This window comes from Pelophylax lessonae (genome assembly GCF_965119305.1).
Source record: "Pelophylax lessonae genome assembly, chromosome: 12".
Taxonomy (NCBI): Eukaryota; Metazoa; Chordata; class Amphibia; order Anura; family Ranidae; genus Pelophylax; species Pelophylax lessonae.
Genome location: NC_138779.1, coordinates 84,412,456 through 84,431,372, shown reverse-complemented (window position 1 = coordinate 84,431,372; position 18,917 = coordinate 84,412,456). Strand labels below are relative to the sequence as shown.

Below are 18,917 nucleotides of genomic sequence, written 5' to 3'. Positions count from 1 at the left end.
AGGTACTTTATACTAGGTTTAGGTTTGGATTTTTTTGCATTGTTACATAGCTCCAGCTCGATCACTGTAATTATGCATGTGGCAAACCTGGCTGGCATACTTGCCAATTGTCCCACTTCATAAGTCAAACACTAATCTTTTTTAGAAAATACATAAAACTGATGCTTTGAAAATAGTATTTCAATTATAGCTGCACAATTCTCAAACACATCATTGTGCTACCATAAGTAAATTCCCCATTTTGTGTTTTTAAAATGTTGTTGTTAAAGCTGTAAAGCATTATGGGGTGCAGCTAAGGACTGAGATCAGGTAAATTATATGAGGTGCCAGACGCCAGTTAACCTAAGACTGTGCTAAAAGCATCTGACCCTCAGAAGTAACCCTCATAAACATGGGAAGAACTTCACATAAACCTAGTGCTTTAAATGGCATCTGCAGTCAAACTTTTGACATTAAAGTATTTACATTATCTTATCAAGCAGCAAAGATACTTTAAAACAACCCCCCACTGATTTCTGTACTTGCAGGGCACTGTGGGGTAATTCACCCTCAAAGTTTACGCAGAAGCACTGAAGTAATTAAAGTTGTTCTCTCAGCAGCTCAGCTACCCCTCCCAGAGCACCGGATCTGTGTTTACATTAGAGATTAGGGGATTGGAAGGCTGCTGAGTTACTGCTGGGAAGTAAGAGCAGGGGTAGCTGAGCTGCTGAGAGAAGTATTTGCTAAAGATTCCCAGTTTAAATCATTCAAGTTGTTTTTCAACTCACCCTGCTTCCTCACTTTGTAGTCAAAGGTCAAAGTCAAAGAGACAAGTATGTAGCCAAAGGACACACCAATGCTACACCATGAGTTACTCAGATCACAATGAACTGCTTGCCGACAGTATAACCTAGATATAAGGCAGCTTGACTGCACCAGATCACATACCTAGTACCTAATCTTACACTTCTAGGTAGGGGGAATGCGTGCGCACCACCGGCGACCTGGCCGTGCTGTGATAAACACAACAGATATCAATCACCAGGTGCCAGCCAATGGTTTATGCTGGCACCCAGTGATCATCATGTATTTACACAGGATAGGGCTCTACCTACGTAAACAAGGCAGAGCCCTGTCCTGTCAGCAGGGAAGTAATAGATTGTTTTCCCCATGCATAGCAGGGAATAAAATCCAGGGCTTTTTTTCTCAGAAAAAAGGTATAGGAACTCAACCACGACCCCCCCCCCCCCAAAACCCCCTCCCCAAGCTGATCAAAATTTCACTAACAGTGGGAGGGTCTTAAAGAGGCATCAAATACCAGGAGTGGATTATGTACAGAGTGCAGAGTTTGGTGGGGTTACACAGAGAGTGCAGAGTTCAGGGGTGTGCTACGCGCAGATTTCGGGAGTGTGCTACGTATACAGTACAGAATTCAGGGGTGCCCTACACACAGAGTGCAGAGTTCAGCCTTCTTCCACAGCTGCTTAGCTCTGCATGCCCTATCCTCATCTCACTTTTGCCCCTCTTCTTCTCTAGTACCTCCCCTCACACTGTAGATGGCTTCATCTATCTCACTTGCCGGGAGATCATCCAGTCAGCATTCACACTGCACCCCAGGCACCGGCATCTCCTTTGTCCCCATACTGCACTTGGAAAACACAGGAAGCCAGACCTCTGTGTTTACAAGTGATAGTGTTGAGCAGGGAGCAGAGGGCCTGAGCCAAAGGTGGTGGAACTGAGTTCCACCAAGTTCCAGCTGAAAAAAAGCCCTGATAAAATCTATTACTTTCCCTAGTGAAATCACGACACAAGGTACACATAAACACAGGCTAGGCACACATTCAACCCTTTGATTGCCCTAGATGTTTAACCCATTCCCACCAGCCAGTATCATTAGTACAGTGACAGTGCATATTTTTATCACTGATTACTGTATTAGTGTCACTGTTTCCCAAAAAGTGTCAGTTATTGTCCGAATGTCTGCCACGATATCGCAGTCCCGCTATAAGTCGCTGATCGCCGCCATTACTAGTAAAAAAAAAATGTAAACAAATAAAAATTCCAGTATACTGTATATCCCATAGTTTTATCCCAAACTTTTGTGCAAATCAATATACGCTTATTCTGATTTTTGTTTTTACCAATAAAAATGTAGCAGAATAAATGTTGGCCTAAATTGATGAAGAAATTTGATTTTTTATTGGATATGTTTTAGAGCAGAAAGTAAAAAATGTTTTTTTTTTTTTCAAAATTGTTGGTCTTTTTTCGTTTATAGTGCAAAAAATTAAAAAACCCAGTGGTGATCACAAGAAAGCTCTATTTGTGGTAAAAGAGGACTTAAATTTTATTGGGATAGAGTGTTGCAAAATCGTTCAAATGTCAGTTATAGTAATGCAGTGCCGTATTGCAACAAATGGCATGGTTATGAAGGGGGGATATATCTCCTGGAGGTCAAGTGGTTAATAATATATAATAAATGAATAATAAAAAATAGTTAAACATCCAAGTACTTTTTCCCACTCTTTTTTATACCTTTTTTTTTATCTTTTCTTTTTTTTATGCCTATGTTTCGGGCTAATAAAGCACACATGCAGAGGTCTAATGAAAGGCTGGATGTGATATACCACCTTAGGTAGTTAATCAGTACATATTTTTAGAGGTCTAAACAGCAAACCAAATAGAGGGACAAATGAGTAGGAACAAGGGACAGAAGGTTTGTGTTCCAAAAGAGAGCAGTTCCTCCAAAATAAGGTGAGTTGAGAGGTATGCTAATTTCTAATGTAAACACAGCTGGAAATCTGGTAGGGGGAGCAGGGGGAGCTGAGCTGCTGAGAGAACTGGGACAATTTCATTGCTGTTTCTGAGAACTTTAGGGATGAATTGCCCCACAATGCCCGCAGCTAAAGTGCTTGGAAACACACTGCTAACATTTGATTTCCAAAAGGAGTGTTGCAACAAAAGCAGCTCTGAACTCTCTATTAGCCACAATCACTTTGTAAAGCACAGTGAGCAGATATCTATGGGTGTCTGAGCAAGCTAAAACAATAGATCTTTGCCAGGGCACAAATAAATTGCATAGAGCATTAAATCGTATATAAACAAAAAGCACAATATACCGTATCTTTTTACAATAAATTAAATTTTTAATTTTACAAGTTAAAGACCATTTTCATTCCATTAATATTTAATGGTTTACACTGACTTTTATCATTGCTATAGAAAAAAAAGTTTTATTAGGCACTTGTAGCTGTTGCTTTCCTGTATCCCTCTCTGCAGATGTATATGAATCTTCTACTTTTTATGAAAACTGCCTCTGCCTTTCTTCCTCTTCCCTGTTAAATTATTTATACTTTTTTTTCCCTCATAGAACCAAAGGAATTTACATACAGCTTTGCCTGAAGTGTTTATTGGGAATCAAATTAATTTTGTTGTAAAAGAAAATCAATATATTTTTGCTTATATAAAATTCATTGTGGAAGCAAACATTTTATATTCAGACTCTCTGCTTGTTCTAAGCTACTGTATTTCCAACCTGTCCTCAAACGACCTCAGGAATGAATATATTCCTGAAGAGTAGTGAATTATCAGTCACACTGAGATATTATCAGGGTATGGTCAGGAGCTTCTAAACATATTATCTAAGATGCCACGTGAAGCCTAAGTTATTGTCAGGATAAAAGTGGTGTTATGCTATACAGTGGGGATCGAAAGTTTGGGCACCCCAGGTAAAATTTGTATTAATGTGCATAAAGAAGCCAAGGAAAGATGGAAAAATCTCCAAAAGGCATCAAATTACAGATTAGACATTCTTATAATATGTCAACAAAAGTTAGATTTTATTTCCATCATTGACACTTTCAAAATTACAGAAAACAAAAAAATGGCGTCTGCACCCTGCAGAATTTATAGCATGTACTGCCCCCTTTGCAAGGCTGAAACCTGCCAGTGTCATGGATTGTTCTCAATCATCGTCAGGTGATGTCAATCTCAAAGGTTTTAAATGCCCAGACTCATCTGACCTTGCCCCAACAATCAGCACCATGGGATCTTCTAAGCAGTTGTCTAGAAAACTGAAACTGAAAATAGTTGACGCTCACAAAGCTGGAGAAGGCTATAAGAAGATAGCAAAGCCTTTTCAGATGTCAATATCCTCTGTTCAGAATGTAAATAAGAAATGGCAGTCATCAGGAACAGTGGAAGTTAAAGCAAGATCTGGAAGACCAAGAAAAATATCAGACAGAACAGCTCGCAGGATTGTGAGAAAAACAATTCAAAACCCACGTTTGACTGCACGAGCCCTCCAGAAAGATCTGGCAGACACTGGAGTTGTGGTACACTATTCCACTATAAAGAGATACTTGTACAAATATGGTCTTCATGGAAGAGTCATCAGAAGAAAACCTCTTCTACGTCCTCACCACAAAAATCAGCGCTTGAACTTTGCAAATGAACATATAAACAAGCCTGATGCATTTTGGAAACAAGTTCTGTGGACTGATGAGTTTAAAATTGAACTTTTTGGCCGGAATGAGCAAAAGTACGTTTGGAGAAGAAGGGGCACAGAATTTAATGAAAAGAACCTTTGTCCAACTATTAAGCATGGGGGTGGATCAATCATGCTTTGGGGTTGTATTGCAGCCAGTGGCACAGGGAACATCTCACGAGTAGAAGGAAAAATGGATTCAATAAAATTTCAGCAAATTTTGGATGGTAACTTGATGCCATCTGTAAAAAAAAGTTGAAGTTAAAGAGAGGATGGCTTCTACAAATGGATAATGATCCTAAACACACCTCAAAATCCACGGGGGATTACAACTAAATGTTTTGCCATGGCCTTCACAATCTCCTGACCTCAACATAATTGAAAATCTATGGATAGACCTTAAAAGAGCAGTGCGTAACAGACAGCCCAGAAATCTCAAAGAACTGGAAGACTTTTGTAAGGAAGAATGGGCAAGATACATCAAACAAGAATTGAAAGACTCTTGGCTGGCTACAAAAAGCGTTTACAAGATATTAAATCTGCAGGGTTCCCAAACTTTTGCAGACACCATTTTTTTGTCTTCTGTAATTTTGTAAGTGTAAATGATGGAAATAAAATCTAACTTTTGTTGACATATTATAAGAATGTCTAATCTGTAATTTGATGCCTTTTGGAGATTTTTCCATCTTTCCTTGGCTTCTTTATTCACATTAATACAAATTTTTACCTGGGGTGCCCAAACTTTCGATCCCCACTGTATATGTTATGCTCAGCATCCACGTTTTTATTTCTGTTTTGTATGTTATCACAGTGTTATACTTTAGTCTAGGACCTACTAAACAATCATTCATATAAAGACAACTCCCAATCCATAGATATAGTCTTCAGCACCACCCAGTCCATCTCATCCTTGGTAGTCCTACATCTCTAGATGTGGTGGCTGCAGTTGTTTTCTTTTTTAAAAGTTTTTCCTTCGGTTTGCACCTACTGATCTGGCCAGTAACACACCTCCTGTATTACACTGGCCCGACTCTGGATGAATGAGACCTGGGGTAACTTTGGACAGCAGCATTGCTAGTCTGGGAGGAGGGGGTGTTAGATGTGCTAGAAATTTTTAATACATTACCAAACTGAAGCCAAACTCCAGCTAACACTTTATAAGCAGTTACAGCAGTTTTTTTTCCTTTTGGGATAAAGGTTTTACATTAAAAAATACAACTGGTCATTGTAAGCACACCTGTCAGTGTTAAATGGTTTGTCTCATGCCTGTATCTAATTGATACAATCTGCAGGAGAGCTTATTGTTTTGAAAGCCTTGTACACACTGCTAGTTTTTTTCTTTCAGTTCAACACAGCAGGCTGCAGGAGAAAATTTGACAGCTCAGGTCGAAGCCACTGTACTAACAATCCAATGTCAGTACAGGGACCTCCCCTCCCCCCAGCCAATACAGCCCGACATTAGGACCGTGTGTACATTAGGCCTGTGTGTGCTTTACTGACCAAATCAGCAGTTAAAAATAAAGAAAAGGAAAAACATTTAAGCAGTAGTAAACCTAAAAGCAAACATTTATTTTATTGCAGCTTTTAATTACTCGATGTGATGGTACCAATTAATAGATGTGATGGCTGCATTTTTTTTCTTTTTTAGGCTTTTTTTCGTCCATTTCTGGTGATCTAGTTAGTATGTCTATTGTTTTTTAACAGAAGAGCTCTCTTGCAGTTACAGGGATGAGACAAACCATTTAACACTGACAGGAATGCTTACCATGATCAGCTATTATTTATTTATGTAAAAACTCCTTTATCCCAAAAAGGAAAAAAAAAACTGCTGTAACTGGTTATAAAGTGTTAGCTGGAATTTGTCTTCAATTTGTTAAAAAAAAAAAAAAAAAAATATATATATATATATATATATATATATATATATATATATACTGGCAAAATGCTGCTGTTCAAATCTGCCTCTTGTGCTGAGTCATCGGGAGTTGTGTCTGTATAATACAGGCAGGGGCAGCTGCAGACATTTTTTTGTGGGGTGCTGTGTTGATGCTGAAAGTAAAAGTGGGAAAGAAAATGTGGGGCATATAACACGCCCACCCCTGCCCTCTTGTGGGTGTAGCCAAAAAAGTGGGTGTATCCAAAGGTAGGCATGACCAAAAAGTTGGTGTTTCTTCATTGTCTATCCCCTTTGAATACACAAAAAAAGGCCTTAGAGCCAGGACTGGATTAAGAGCATCATGGGCCTGGTGCTGAGGATTTGGGTGGGCCTTTTTATGGAAACAAATAAAATACATTGCATTTTTGTTAAAACAAATTAAATATGTAAGAGAGAGTGGTTGGCAGCAGTGAGAGAGTTGGGGGGGGGGGGATAGGCGGGTTAGAGGGAGAGTGGTCAGAGAAAGAGGAAGCATAAGAGAGAGAGGGGGATGGGGGGGGTGAGAAAGAAAGAAGAAGGATGAGAGACAGGGAGAGGGGGGATAGAATGTAAGAGAGAGAGAGAGAGAAGAGGAGGTGAGAGAGAAGGGGATGAAAGAGAGAGAGGGGGGGTAAGAGAGGGAGAGGGGTGAGAGAAAGAGGAAGCGTAAGAGAGAGAGGGGGGGTGGGGGCGAGAAAGAAATAAGAAGGATGAGAGACAGAGAGAGGGGGGTAGGGGGTAAGAGACAGAGAAGAGGAGGTGAGAGAGAAGGGGGTGAAAGAGAGAGAGGGGGGTAAGAGAGAGAGAGGGAGAGGGGTGAGAGAAAGAGGAAGCGTAAGAGAGAGAGGGGGATGGGGGGGTGAGAAAGAAAGAAGAAGGATGAGAGACAGGGAGAGGGGGGATAGAGTGTAAGAGAGAGAGAGAAAGAGGAGGTGAGAGAGAAGGGGGTGAAAGAGAGAGAGGGGGGTAAGAGAGAGAGAGGGAGAGGGGTGAGAGAAAGAGGAAGCGTAAGAGAGAGAGGGGGGATGGGGGTGAGAAAGAAAGAAGAAGGATGAGAGACAGAGACAGGGGGAAAGGGGTAAGAGAGAGAGAAAAGGAGGTGAGAGAGAAGGGGGTGAAAGAGAGAGGGGGGTAAGAGAGAGAGAGGGAGGGGGTGAGAGAGGGAGGGGTGAGAGAGTGGAGAGGTGAGAGAGAGAGGTGGTCAGAGAGAGAGAGAGAGAGTGCCTTTGTGCAGTTTTAGAAAGGCAGTGATGTGGCATGTAATGGTGAACTTTGGGTGGAGCCACATTGTGGTAAGGGTCGGAGGAACTACCCAACACGCGATGCATGGGAATGTGCGCACTCTGATGTGAATGGAGCCTTACATTTACCAGCCAAGTAACAGGGTATTTACTATGACAGACCCTTCCCTGCCTCTCTGCATCTCTGTATCTTTTTCCACCTGTGCATTCTAAATCCCCCTACTAACCTCTGCATCCCAAACCGTCCCCTGCACCTCCTCATATCTGCTTAACTCCACATGCCTCTGCTCATCTTTGCACCAACCCCAGCCCCCTGCTCACCCCCTCCTTGGTCATGCTTGCCCTCCAAAGTGTAATCCCTTTTCTGTTTACCTCTGGACCCCCCCCCCCCCCCATCCATCTACTCACTATTGCAGTACAGGCTGATGGCAGTCTCAGTGACTGTGGCAGGCAAGGCTTGTTGTACATTCCCCAATGTCAGCAGCATTCAGCAAAGGTGATGGTGGACCAGGGCTCAGGGAGTTTGACAAACCTATTAATGCTCTAACAATTTAAATATCAATATTGCCCACTATTTACATAACAATACAGCCAATTTAAATATCAATGCTGTCACAACTTACATATCAATGTCTCATCATTTACATATTAATCATGTGTACACTGCACACAGTGTTAGCTACTCACTCACACCACTGGACCAGGCCTATCTTAAGGAAGAGGCCCGGAGCTGCAGCTCCAATAGCCCCTATTGTTATTTGGCCCTGCAAAGTTGGAGCACAATAAAGAGATTGTTGGCGTAAAATAAGCTAAAATGGAACCAGCAATGATACCCCTCAGCAAGTGTTAGTGTCAGCAAATGCCCCAGCAAGTGTAAAGGCCTGCATGGCATAATAATTAACCCCCAGGATGGAAAAAATATAAACACCCGACCTGGCACAAAAATTTGCCCCAAGCACAACACAATATTCCCCACCCACCCCGGCATGGCACAAAAACCACACACATGGCAAAATAATAAACCCCCACCACTGCACAACAATACCCTCAATCATTGCACAATAATTAACCCCTTAGCATGGCACAACAATTAACTCCCAGCATGGTACAATGATAAACCCCAGCACTGCACAGTAACTCCAAGCACAGCACAGTAATAAACCCCCAGGATTGATAACAAATAATGATCTAACTTCTACGCTACTGCAAGTGTAAAATAGAATAAAATAAATTAGCAAAAAGCTATCACCTGTGACAAGGTGTGTATGGGGCTGTTAAGTTATACCAATAGTGTTCCCACATAAACTATGTATACAATTGTAGTACAAGAGTGAAGCGCTACATCCTCAGTACTAGATCAATCACGAAACCAAATAAATCTTAAACAGTGATAATGGTGCCACCCATTGGCAACCGTAAATAAGCAACTAACAACTTACATTGCAACAGTGGTGGTGAAATCCTCCTATAAGTTCAATCCATTCAGTTCAATAATATAAAAGTGACTTGTTGTGGCAATGAACTAGTTACTGTAGTATGCAGCATAACTAAAAATCAACATAAATTACAGTGAATGTGGCCACTTTGCAGTGGCAAATGTGAAACAACAATTGTGCTAAAAATGCAACCAGTCTATTCCAAAAGTGAGCATGCCAAAACACTCTGTGATGGTAACTGAAGTAACACACTACTGTGGATTCAGTGTTCTTCCCAGAAAATAGCAAGTGCCCTTCACCAGTCAAACGATGTGCTCACCTCCTTGGGAGACACCTCACAGGGTCTAAATGCACCTTCCCCTTAGGGGTGAAAATCCACAGGATGGCAACTTCTCTGATGATCCTGGGACTCTCATTCAGTTCAGACAGTGCAACTCCATTTATGTATCATATGGACAGAAGAAAAACTAATATAGTGCTTTAACTGTGTAAAATTACAAAGTTATACAACGTTTTTTGTAAAGCAGGGGTGGGGAACCTATGGTCGGGGGGCCGTATGCGGCCCTCAAAGTAATTTGGTCCGGCCCCCCGTGCAGCTGAGTCTGTGTCTCTCAGCTGATCTGTCAGAATGGAGCCGATTCTTCCTGTATAGTTTCGTCTCTGTTCTGACAGTCTGAGTGAGTCACAGGCGGAGTGCTATCAAATGCACTCCGCCTGTGACCAATACAGGAAACATCACCTCATCCTCCAGCGCGGCCCCGCTGCTAGCCAGCATTTCCCGCCAGCAGCACACACACAGCAGTACCAGCAAGAGCCAGCAGTACTCACAGCAGTACCCGCCAGCAGTTCTTTTCAAAACTTACCACCACAAAGAGTCAACTGCGCTCCAGACTAACCGACTCAAACCTGGAAAACCAGTTGCGAGTAGCAACATCATCAATACCAGCTAACATCACACACCTCACCAAAGAGAAGCAGTTGCAGCCATCACATTAGGGGTGAGTTGATTAAATGTTTGACCAAATATAACAGCCACATTTTTAAGTTGATAATTTTGTACGGCCCCCGAATGATTTTATAAATACCCAAATGGCCCTTGGCAGAAAAAAGGTTCCTCACCCCTGCTGTAAAGGGTTGAGCTATATTAAGATTAAAAAAACACACATTTGCTCATGCACTACCTCTGGTGCACTTTAATAAGTCACCAGGTACATAGGGGGTGCAAGATATCTGCAGGTACTCAGCTGTGTATTCACCAGAAGCTAACAGTCCGCTTCCTGTTGATGCATGATGATGTCACAGGTTCCGCCCTGATGTGGTTTGTCACAGATCACGTGACTTTCTGAAGAGTTCCCAGCATGCCTTCGGTTTGGTAGCAAGCAATGATGGTGAATCACAAGAACAGAGAAGGGGGCTGTGCAATGTATTGTACTCAATAAAAAGGATTTTAAAAATAAGACAAAACATTTATTTTCTTAAATGTATATTACAGGACACAGGATGGTATTCTTGAGACCTCCAAAAGCAGTCCAACTGAGAGGGGGCAAACAACAAACAAAAGGTTAACATGTACATGTGTACAAACCCACAGGTTAACAATCACCACTTGAAAAACCTACAAAGCCATTATCACTAAAGCCTGAACATTCATTTAGTAAAACTTAATGAACATGTGAACAGAAGATCATGTGGCAGCCCTACAAATATAGTAAACAGATGTTTGATGCTGAAAAGCCCCTGAAGCACTAACTGATCCAGTGGAGTGTTCCTTGACCAGAAAAAGGGAGCACCTCACCCCTGAGTTAACGAGTTTCAATGAGTAACTGGCAAATCCACCTAGCGACAGTGAAAGAAGAAGCCAGCTGTCTTCTACAGAGACCTTCAGGAACGACAAAGAGAGAGTCAGACTAATGAAACAAAGCTGTACCTGAGAGATAAACTCAAACTGATCACACCATATCCAGACAATGGAGGGCAATCTCTTAAGGATGTTTAGGAGCAGGACACTGTAAAACAATGAGAATTGCGATGCTGTAGCACCCTTCTTCTGCGCTCAGAACCAGAGCCCCCCGTCCACTCATTCCATGGAACTCCCACTTGGCATCCCAAATGGCTGAGGCCTTTCTGCCCTATAAGACCGGGGTAGTCTGAAGGTACTGCAAACAAAAGACAAACAAAGGGCGCACCAGCCTAGCGCATTATCCTTAATAAAGGCTTTATTAAATTTTAAAAAGATTCTACTCACAAAGTTTATAAAACAGCATATCCAATCCAAACATCAGGAACCATCTATGTTGGTGCTCACTGTCCTTGACGGATAATGTCTGATGCATTTCGAGGCTTAGCCCCTTCCTCAGAGCCAGTGGGCCATATCTAGACCATTAGTTTATAAAGCAAATGACCCATGCCTCATACGTGGGGCCTTAGACAACTGCTCCCCCATGGGTGTGTTTTTAATAATATCAACCCATACAACACCAACCAATGCTACCAACCTCCAAACCTTTCAACAACAGACTTTCATTTCATTGTTGCCATGGAATATAAGACAATCAGATATACAACCAGTAAAACCACAATAATTGATTGGAATTTTTGTAATCACGTACCCAGATTTATCCGATGAGATGCTGCAGGAGGAGCTACACTCTAAACCCTTATTGGTAATCGATTGAGGAATATGTGTGCTTATTGCCATATAAACAGTGATATGTGATTATTGAATAGTGACTAGAGGGTCTTCTCTGCGCCCTCTGAAGCCCCATTCTATTGCCGTGTTCCTGAGTGTGCGTGGAACGCATGCTGCCAGATCCCAGAAGGGCCGTCGCGTCATGCCTTCCAAGCCAGTGACATCACTTCAGCCTCCGTCACTTCTGCATCCCTCCGCGGTATTACCTCCGCCCTTACGTATTGCAGTGCGAGTGACGTTGGACTCTTAGCTATCCCAGGAAACTCCCAATCTACTTTCTCTCAGCCCTCAAAACACCCATCACCCTCCAAGGATCCATCCCCGAAGCACAATGGGGGATTGCTCTTCAATGTGGGGATAAGCAATAGCTGCAGCACCTCCGTGGAATGGTATTGATCCCCACATTGAAGAGCAATCCCCCAATGCATTTGATGACGCATTTCCACGAAATGCATTGAGGTTGGTCCAGAGGCTACTACTTTCAGTTTCGTCACATCCGCTCTTTGCTGGAACGCACCTTGGAATGCACGTCTGAATCGAGCGGCGTTCAGACACATTCCCTTTGGCTGTTCAAGTGTGCCGTTATTGGCACTTTTAAATTTGAGTGTTCTACTATTGTTTAGAATTGTGCCAATAAATACCAGACGATATTGCGCAATTATATGTTCTCACCTTTTTTCTGGAAAACGGCATAACCATATGATTGGTGGACAAGCTCATTATGATCTCTTGTGAGCCCAGGGGGCCATCCATCACAAGATAGGAGGCTATCTGATAACCAATAGAGCAAGCTGGGTCCTATACCAATGGGTGAAGGATAACACAAACACAAGCACTTTATAAGCAATAGGATTTGTCAAAGCACTTTGTCACTATTGTGGTGGAATTTTTTTGCACTGGATGAATTTCTGCACTGGATGAGTTAACTGACTTTATTCAATATTTTTATTTCATTTAACTATATTTATGTATTTATTTAATTATCTATTTAGCACCTATCACTTTCAGTTATGGCACCTCAAATTGCTCTCTATTTTCCTATATGTTTTTTGGAGTATTCCAGAAAATTGATGGCAGCCGTATCTATTAAATACCATTGTATGTAAGAACTTAATTTTTAGTATCACCCCCACTGGGAGGCGCCATTCTTTACATCTTCATGTGCACCAATATGCAGAACAAGGATCTCAGTCAAGAAGTTATGTTGGTAAGATAGATTCCTGAGAAGACTCATGAGCGATTGCTCAAATGTCTGTGTGCAGGCACATGGGCACACATTTGATTGTGCCAGAGTGCTGAAAAAAGAAGTTGCTGGATGATCTTCAATTGTTCCTTGTGGCCTGAACCTGCATCTATTCTTGATTTCCCATTGCTGACCTGGCTTGTCCCTGGATCTTTTTCTGCTCTGGCCTCCTGATGTGACTTGATTCTGACCATGGTTCTTCTGTCTACTCATCGCTGACCTCGGGTTACTTTTTGACCATGATCCTAAAATGTATTCATTGCTGACCTCCACGTGCTTCCTGACCATGATTCTGCTGCCCTCAAATTTTCTGCTGAGCATTCTTATGCCTTCCTTGCAGCTTCATATCTGCCTTCTGGGTTGTCTATCACTGGGCCCCTTTAGTTCTACTAGTTGGAAGTGGCAATCTGTGGACTGGCTCTTGGCACACATGCTACTTTGTGCCCTTTCAGTCCCTGTCACCATTTCTGGGGTTGTTTGAACCAGACCTCTTGTTGGGGGCTGGGGTTTGAACCTGGGGCCTTTGCTGTGTCTGGCAATGACTCTTCTTGCTAAGCTACCTGAGATGCTAGACAGCACCTTGTCTGGTGGGGCAATCCTGAGGACCATGACCTGGTACTAACACAAAGCAAAATCCATCTCTACCGACAGGAGCTCTGGTAAACACCAGTTAGTACTCGGACTCCACACCTGGGGTGAGCCCGTGTCATTCGCCAGGGTGACTGCCTGCGTACCTATCCTGCTGGTAGGTGGTAGTCGCACTAATGCTATAGCAGCTGGTCTTCGAGCCTGACACCTGATCGTGACACCTCTAAGGGAAGCCCTCTCATCACTTTGGCCTCTAACCAGGCATGTGATAAAACACTTTGGGGTGAAGAGACCAATCTCCTGAGTTCAGACATTGATGACTGAAGAATTCTGCCTGCCAATTTTCCACGCTTACTATGCGAAAGGAGGACAGGACAGAAACATTACTTTTTACTCAGGTAAAGATCAAATCTGCTTATGGTTCCATTGTTGATGTAAGCTTCTGCTGTGGCATTGTCTGATGGAAGCAGGGTAGAAAAGAGTCTGGAGCTTTCCCTGTGTAAGCAACATCTTGAATAAGGTCGCATCTAGGATCAGGACCAGGCACTACAAGCAATTAAAGGGTTCCAGCACCAATTTGGAGATAAAGGATTCACCCAAATCTCTGTGTGGTCTGGACAGTCCAAAGAACATTGGCTGATAGAGCCTGCACTAACTGTTCCTGAAAAAGAAGGTCTCCCAGATATCCCACAATTTGAAAGCCTTGAGAGTGAAGCAGTGCAAAAACAAGGGCTAACACCTTAGTGAAGATATGAGGTGCAGTAACTGTTCCTGAAAAAGAAGGTCTCCCAGATATCCCACAATTGGAATGCCTTGAGAGTGAAGAAGTGCAAAAACAAGGGCTAACACCTTAGTGAAGATATGAGGTGCAGTAAACAAGGCAAAGGAAAGGGCTACAAATAGGTAATATGCACCCAGCAAAGTGCAGGTAGTGGGCAGATTCTATATTGGGTGGGGCTGAAGATGTCAAGCTGCACACCTTGATGTTTGCAATCCATCGATCATTTAAAGATTCATGAAACTGACTATAAACATGGATTGGAACATTGATATTTCACATTTGAGATTGTAATATACGCGTGGGAAATAATTAACACAAATGAAGTGCATAAATCGGTCAATTACCAAAAGCATATTATTCATTTGCAAAAGGACACTTTTATGGTTGCATTGCACAAATGATATTGTTTATTTTTTTATATTGTTATTTATGGGGGATTTCGCATTGAATAGTGGTGGACAGCGCTGCATTCAGATATTGTTTTCAGTTTGATGTATATGTGGGAAGGCATATAGTGTTAGCTACAGTCCAAAATGTATAGTTTTTATTGGTTTTCATACTTACATACATACTTAGGAGGGTTACACATAGTTGCGCTGAAGTTTTTAGATTTAAAAGATTCTATATGGAACTTTTGAACCCAAAGAAACCTGTTGAGAATCTTTAGAACCGGTATGGGTGCTGATGCCTCCCTTTGCATTGAAAACTGTGAACAGGTTAGATTAAAAACCCTGAAGCATCTCTCCCTTCGGCACCATGGTTATGACCCATTGAGAGCGGAGCTGCAGTGTGGAGATCCACCAATCTTTATAAAGACATCGGCAAATTTGACAACAAGAAACAGTGTGGAGGCAGGGATATAAATTCTAGTTTAAAGCACCCAGAGACAACCTTTCAAACCCAAGTGCCTGAAATGTCCTAGGATCAAATTGACATGAAACCGAGGAAAAATCTCAACACATATATATACGTTGGGGCATGGTGGCACCCCTCATTGTGGGGAGTATTTGCCAACAGACATCTACACTATAGCGCAGGGGCACAGGTAAGAGTTCCAGATGGAGTACAGAAAAATCCAAATGTATAGAACCAGGATACCAAAACATATACTTAGATCAGACAGCCAGAGTTTGGCAGATGGAAGTGGTTGCAACAGCAGCAGGACCTGCCAAGGTTTAGAACTTTAGAAAGGGCTTCCTACCCTTTATTTATGGGATATTTCAACACCAAGGTATCCACAACAATGAAGCTAAACAGAATGAAACTGATTAGTAGGGCAGCCTTTTGTGATATAAATCAATTTAGCTTTCCTTTTATGCCACAATATGGATAGCTATAATAGCAGTAAGCTCAGGGATAGGGCAGTGCAGCAACCAGTGAATACATTGCCTTGTAATTTTTCAAATACAGTGGCAGTGATAATACAAAGATATCACTGACCAAAGGGATACAGCAGTCAACTGAGCAAGATAGATACCAAGCTGAAGTTTAGGGCCAACCAACAAGTATACTGAATTACATGGTTAAACTTAGATGTACCATTTTGATTGTAGTTTAAAATATTGTCTGTGAATGAAGTGTATTGATAATATTTACTATTTCATTTTTCTGCAGGTATCACATTTTGAACCATCGATTCAATGGTTAGAGGCATTGGAGCAGGTCATGGTTTTGGTCTTAGTTATAACACGCTGGCTGATGCCAAAAGGGGAGATGAACAGAGACCAACTCTCTCAACTACTACTTATCTATATTGGATTAGGTGCTGATCTCCTGGATATACTTTTATTGATCAAGGAACCATCTATTGCGACCAACCAGAATGTGACCATTGTGGGACTCAGCCTTTTTAGTTGGGCAGTTCTACAGTTCACACTGGTCCTCACTCAGACTGGGTCTGTAACACCAGAGGAGACAGAGAATGATGGCAATCCACAGTCTCCTAATAGAAGTGAGAATTGCGCATACTCCTGCTGTACCAGTGAAGTATGGAGTCTGCTAATTGCGGTGATAATGCAGGATGGACCCTTTCTGATTTTCCGTCTTTACCTGACCATCAAAGAGAACGTGCTCAATGAGATGATGATTTTCTTCATCTGCAAGAATTTATTGACAGTCTTGTTGGAAGTATATCGAATTGCTGTGGTTCAATATGAAGGTAGTAAAAGCAGAAATAAATGAATATTATTGCCCCAGCCTGTATTTGAGCAAATACATTCTTCAGACTCAACCCATACAAAGGTGTTTGTTTGCCCTAACATGTACAGTGTGTGCCCATCACCACTCTTAGCAACATTGAAATCCAATGATAAGTGCAATATATCCCCCCTTGAAGGGTCATGACATTACTTCGCTAAAGCTGAACTCTAGGCAGACATAAAAGAGAAAAAAAATAATGCTTTTATTTAATACATCAATAAATCTATTGTTTTTCAATGCATGCAATAAAAGTACTTGAATTTAAGCAGTTTTCAGCCTCTTGCCTCCCCCCTCCTGTACAGCAGGGCTGGAATGTGAAAGTGAAAAGTCAATGCAGGGAGTAGAGATGAGTACAAAAGTTGAAAAAGAACATGCTGACAGAAGCACAAACCAGAGTGACCAAGAGATGAGCTCATAACTGTGCTGTTTTCAATGACACTGTCCAGTCACAGGCTGGGGAAATTCCATTACAGCCTGGGCTCAGAGGAATTGGGTTGAATGACCCTTGCAATCAGACTGAAGCCTCTATTGATGAAAAATAAATACTATGGGGAGCCTCTGAACTGAAGCTGAAAATTGCAGCAGACTCTGATCTTTAATTTTAAATTGGCTATCCATTTTTATCTTGTTATTTGTGGATGGGATACAACTGTCACCACAACGGGTGTTGCTATTGGAACATTTTTGCTCACCTTCTGTTTCAGTGACAATTGAAAATGTTGGATTTCCCATCACTTTTTGTTCGAGTGACAATGGTCACCAGGACAAATAGAGGGGGGAATCATTCAAGCGGTGGTGCCGACAGCCATTTAAACGACAGAAAATCTGAAGCTTGTAAACGTCTAAAAATGATATCTATATGCACAAAGGTGCGCTTCCTTCAAATGTCATATAACTAAATAGCTGTGAATGTTGACCACACACTGATTGTGAATAAATATTCAATAAATATATACAAAAATGTGAAGCAATTAAAATACTCAAATGTAATATCATATATATATGTGAACACAAATGCATGTCACACGACGCATGAATAAGATGAAATACAAAAAGTTTAGTCCATGATATAGATCAGGCCTTTAAGACCCTGTGAGCAGTGTCTTAAAGTCTGGATCTACCTCATGGATGAAACATTTTGTTTTTCATGTTTTTCATGCGTTGTGCGGCATGCATTTGTTGGCACATACATATGATTTAATGTTTTGAGTATTTTTATTTTTTTACATTTTTATACATATTTATCAAATATTTATTCACATTCATCCATGCACTTGTTTGCACATATATATGATATTATGGCTTAAAGTAGAACTATAAGCAAAATCTTTTTTTGGATAGAGTACAGTGGGTTATAACCCCTGTCAGATTTTTCACCATTGTAGAGATTTCCTTTCCCTTCCTATGCCATAGGCACACCGGAAGAGAGAGAAAATCCCTGCAAATTAAGGGAATTCCTTGCGGACCCCCAGGTCACCAGAACTAATGTACCATTTGGAAGATTTCCCCCTATTACTTTTCTGGGGACAACCCAAAATTTGGGATTTTCTTTTACTTTTACTTTCAATGATAATGGTAACCAGGACAAATAGAGAGTGTAACTCTCCCTAATGACACACAGACAGCAATAAAAACTGACAGTGATTCTAATCCCTATCCACTCTATCCAAAACAAAGCAAAAAAAAAGTTTTGCCTTTTGGTATACTTTAAGTATTTAATTGCTTCACATTTTTGTATGCATTTATTTAATATTTATTCACAATCAATGTATTGTGGTCACTGTTCAGTTATTTATTTATATGACATTTGAAGGACGCGCACCTGTGTGTATACAGTATACTATAGGTATTGCTTTACGGTTGTGTATTCCAATGAAGTGTGCGGCATCCAGGGATTCACTAAGCGCAAAAATAATTTTATGGTTAATTTTGTCTAAAAAGGATAACTAAAGTAGAGATACACAGAGATACAGTTCTTAAAAATTCAGTTTTGCACCTGACTAATCCAGACTTGATGGGTGATCTCATATGTTGCTATGGGGCCAATTCACTAAAGAATATTGCATGCAATGTCACGTGACTCGTTTTTCAGAAATATCGCATGAGATAATCAGAGAGTCAATTCATCAAAGCAAAATATTAAATGTAAGGTAAAAAACGCAAAAAAAAAAAAAAGACATAAATCACTGAAGGCAATTCAATAAAGGACACACACATTAGTTACTGTATCTATCACCTAGCAGTAGGCAGTCGGTATTTTAGCAATGTACAAAATAACAATCCGGGGAACTCTGCATTGGCCAGTAAGTTAAAAGTATACAATGTATCAGTGTGGAAATGTTCTGCCCTAAGCTCAGGAATAA

General features: G+C 41.3%; 1 protein-coding gene across 1 annotated transcript in view; it reads left to right on the top strand.

Annotated features, from left to right (window-relative positions):
• The window catches only part of LOC309568798 (transmembrane protein 26-like), a gene marked incomplete at its 3' end in the record, with an annotated part of 30,415 nt that extends 13,879 nt beyond the window's left edge, over window positions 1–16,536 (top strand). Inside the window, exon 3 of the mRNA XM_082274580.1 lies at window positions 15,970–16,536. Coding sequence (XP_082130706.1) covers window positions 15,970–16,536 — 567 coding nt within the window. The remainder of the gene's footprint in view (window positions 1–15,969) is intronic.
• Between the last annotated feature and the right edge of the window lie 2,381 nt (window positions 16,537–18,917).